This window comes from Fukomys damarensis, unplaced genomic scaffold, assembly GCF_012274545.1.
Source record: "Fukomys damarensis isolate Sample0158 unplaced genomic scaffold, DMR_v1.0_HiC HiC_scaffold_27, whole genome shotgun sequence".
NCBI classification, from domain to species: Eukaryota; Metazoa; Chordata; class Mammalia; order Rodentia; family Bathyergidae; genus Fukomys; species Fukomys damarensis.
The window spans coordinates 994,436-995,993 of NW_022900939.1; the positions used below are offsets into that span (position 1 = coordinate 994,436).

Sequence of the window (1,558 nt, forward strand, 5' to 3'; positions counted from 1 at the left end):
GGGGGCGGAGTCAGTGCCTGAAGGTGCGAGGCCCGTGGAGGCCTGGGCCGGACTGCGCGCGGTCCGGGTTGCAGGTCCTCCCATCCTTGCCTCCCCACGCTCCGCAGGCCTCATGACTCCCGCGGAGTACAAGAAGCTGGAGCAGCTGAGCCTCCCCCACAACATGTTCTGGGTCCCCTGGGTGTGGTTTGTCAACCTGGCCATGCAGGCCTGGCACAGGGGCCGGATCCGCGACCCGGTGCTGCTGCAGAGCCTGCTGAACGTGAGCCCTCCACCCACCGCGGACTGGGGTGCAGCAGGCCTGGGAGGCCTCACCCCGAGGGTCTGTCCGGGCCTGTGCGGGGGTCTCAGCTCTGCCCACGGCGGGGTGACCCTTCTCTAAAGGAGTCTGTGTGCCCTGGCTCCTTTCCTTTGCCGGAGGAGCCCGAGGCTCAGAGAGGTTTACCAAGCAACGTGTGACCACACAGCAGGGGTGGACCAGACCCATCCCCTGGAGCCAGGGAGGAGCTGGGGGGACCCTGGGGGTCAGTGATCAGATCCTGTCCCCTCCCCAGGAGATGAACATCCTGCGAACTCAGTGTGGACTCCTGTATGGCTACGACTGGATCAGTATCCCGCTGGTGTACACGCAGGTGAGGACCAGCCTGCTGTAGTCCCCCTTGGGCAGCCGAAGCCAGGAGGACCCAGGGAGCAAACATCCTGGGAACTGGGTCTGGACTTTGAAGGCTGCTGCCTGGTGCAGCCCATGGAGGCAGTGTGTGTCCTGTGTCACAAGGGGGTGACATCACAGCAGGCCTGCGCCCCGCCTCGGGTGTCCTGATCCAGCCAGCCCTCTCCTCCCAGGTGGTGACCGTGGCAGTGTACAGCCTCTTCCTGGCCTGCCTTTTGGGCCGGCAGTTTCTGATCCCAGCCAAGGCCTATCCAGGCCACGAGATGGACCTGGTTGTGCCCATCTTCACATTCCTGCAGTTTTTCTTCTACATGGGCTGGCTGAAGGTGAGCCTCTGCGGAACCTGCCATTAGTCTCAGGTGGGGAAGGTGAGGTGTGGGCCCCCACCACAGTCCAGCGCCCATGGTCCCAGAGTTGCACACAGAGCACTCAGCTTGAGGCCCGTGTCTGGCTGAGAAGTGAGCAGGCACAGGAGAAGGCTTGGGCCAGAGCATCTCCCGTGGGGCCTGAGGGCAGGGCCAGGCCATCTTGCTGCCGATCCACTCTGTTAGTGAGACAGAAGCCGTACCTTCATGACCCTGTACCCCTTAGAAGCAGCTCAGGACCCTCCTGTGCCCTATCCTGGCTTATCCAGGTGCTTCCTGCTCAACCAGGACCTAGTGGCCTCCTAGTGGAGCTTCGGGTGACAGTTTTCTCTCTGGCTTCTGTCTTGACTTCCTCCCATCTCTGACCCACCCTCCCTCTGTTCTGTTGTTTTTAAGGGTTTTTTTGGCAGTGGTGGTGGGGGTCTCTTTTGTCCTATGCCCGTGACACACGCACACATGGCTGCTCCCCCTGTCTCCTCCCAGTTACCTTTGCTTTTTTTTTTTTTTTTTTTTTTTTTTTGGG

General features: G+C 61.2%; 1 protein-coding gene across 1 annotated transcript in view; it reads left to right on the forward strand.

The window, feature by feature from the left end:
• The window catches only part of Best1 (bestrophin 1), an 18,809-nt gene that overhangs the window by 1,279 nt on the left and 15,972 nt on the right, over positions 1 to 1,558 (forward strand). Inside the window, 3 exon segments of the mRNA XM_033756580.1 lie at positions 107 to 262; positions 555 to 632; positions 844 to 996. Of these exon segments, the coding sequence (XP_033612471.1) occupies positions 107 to 262; positions 555 to 632; positions 844 to 996 (387 nt within the window).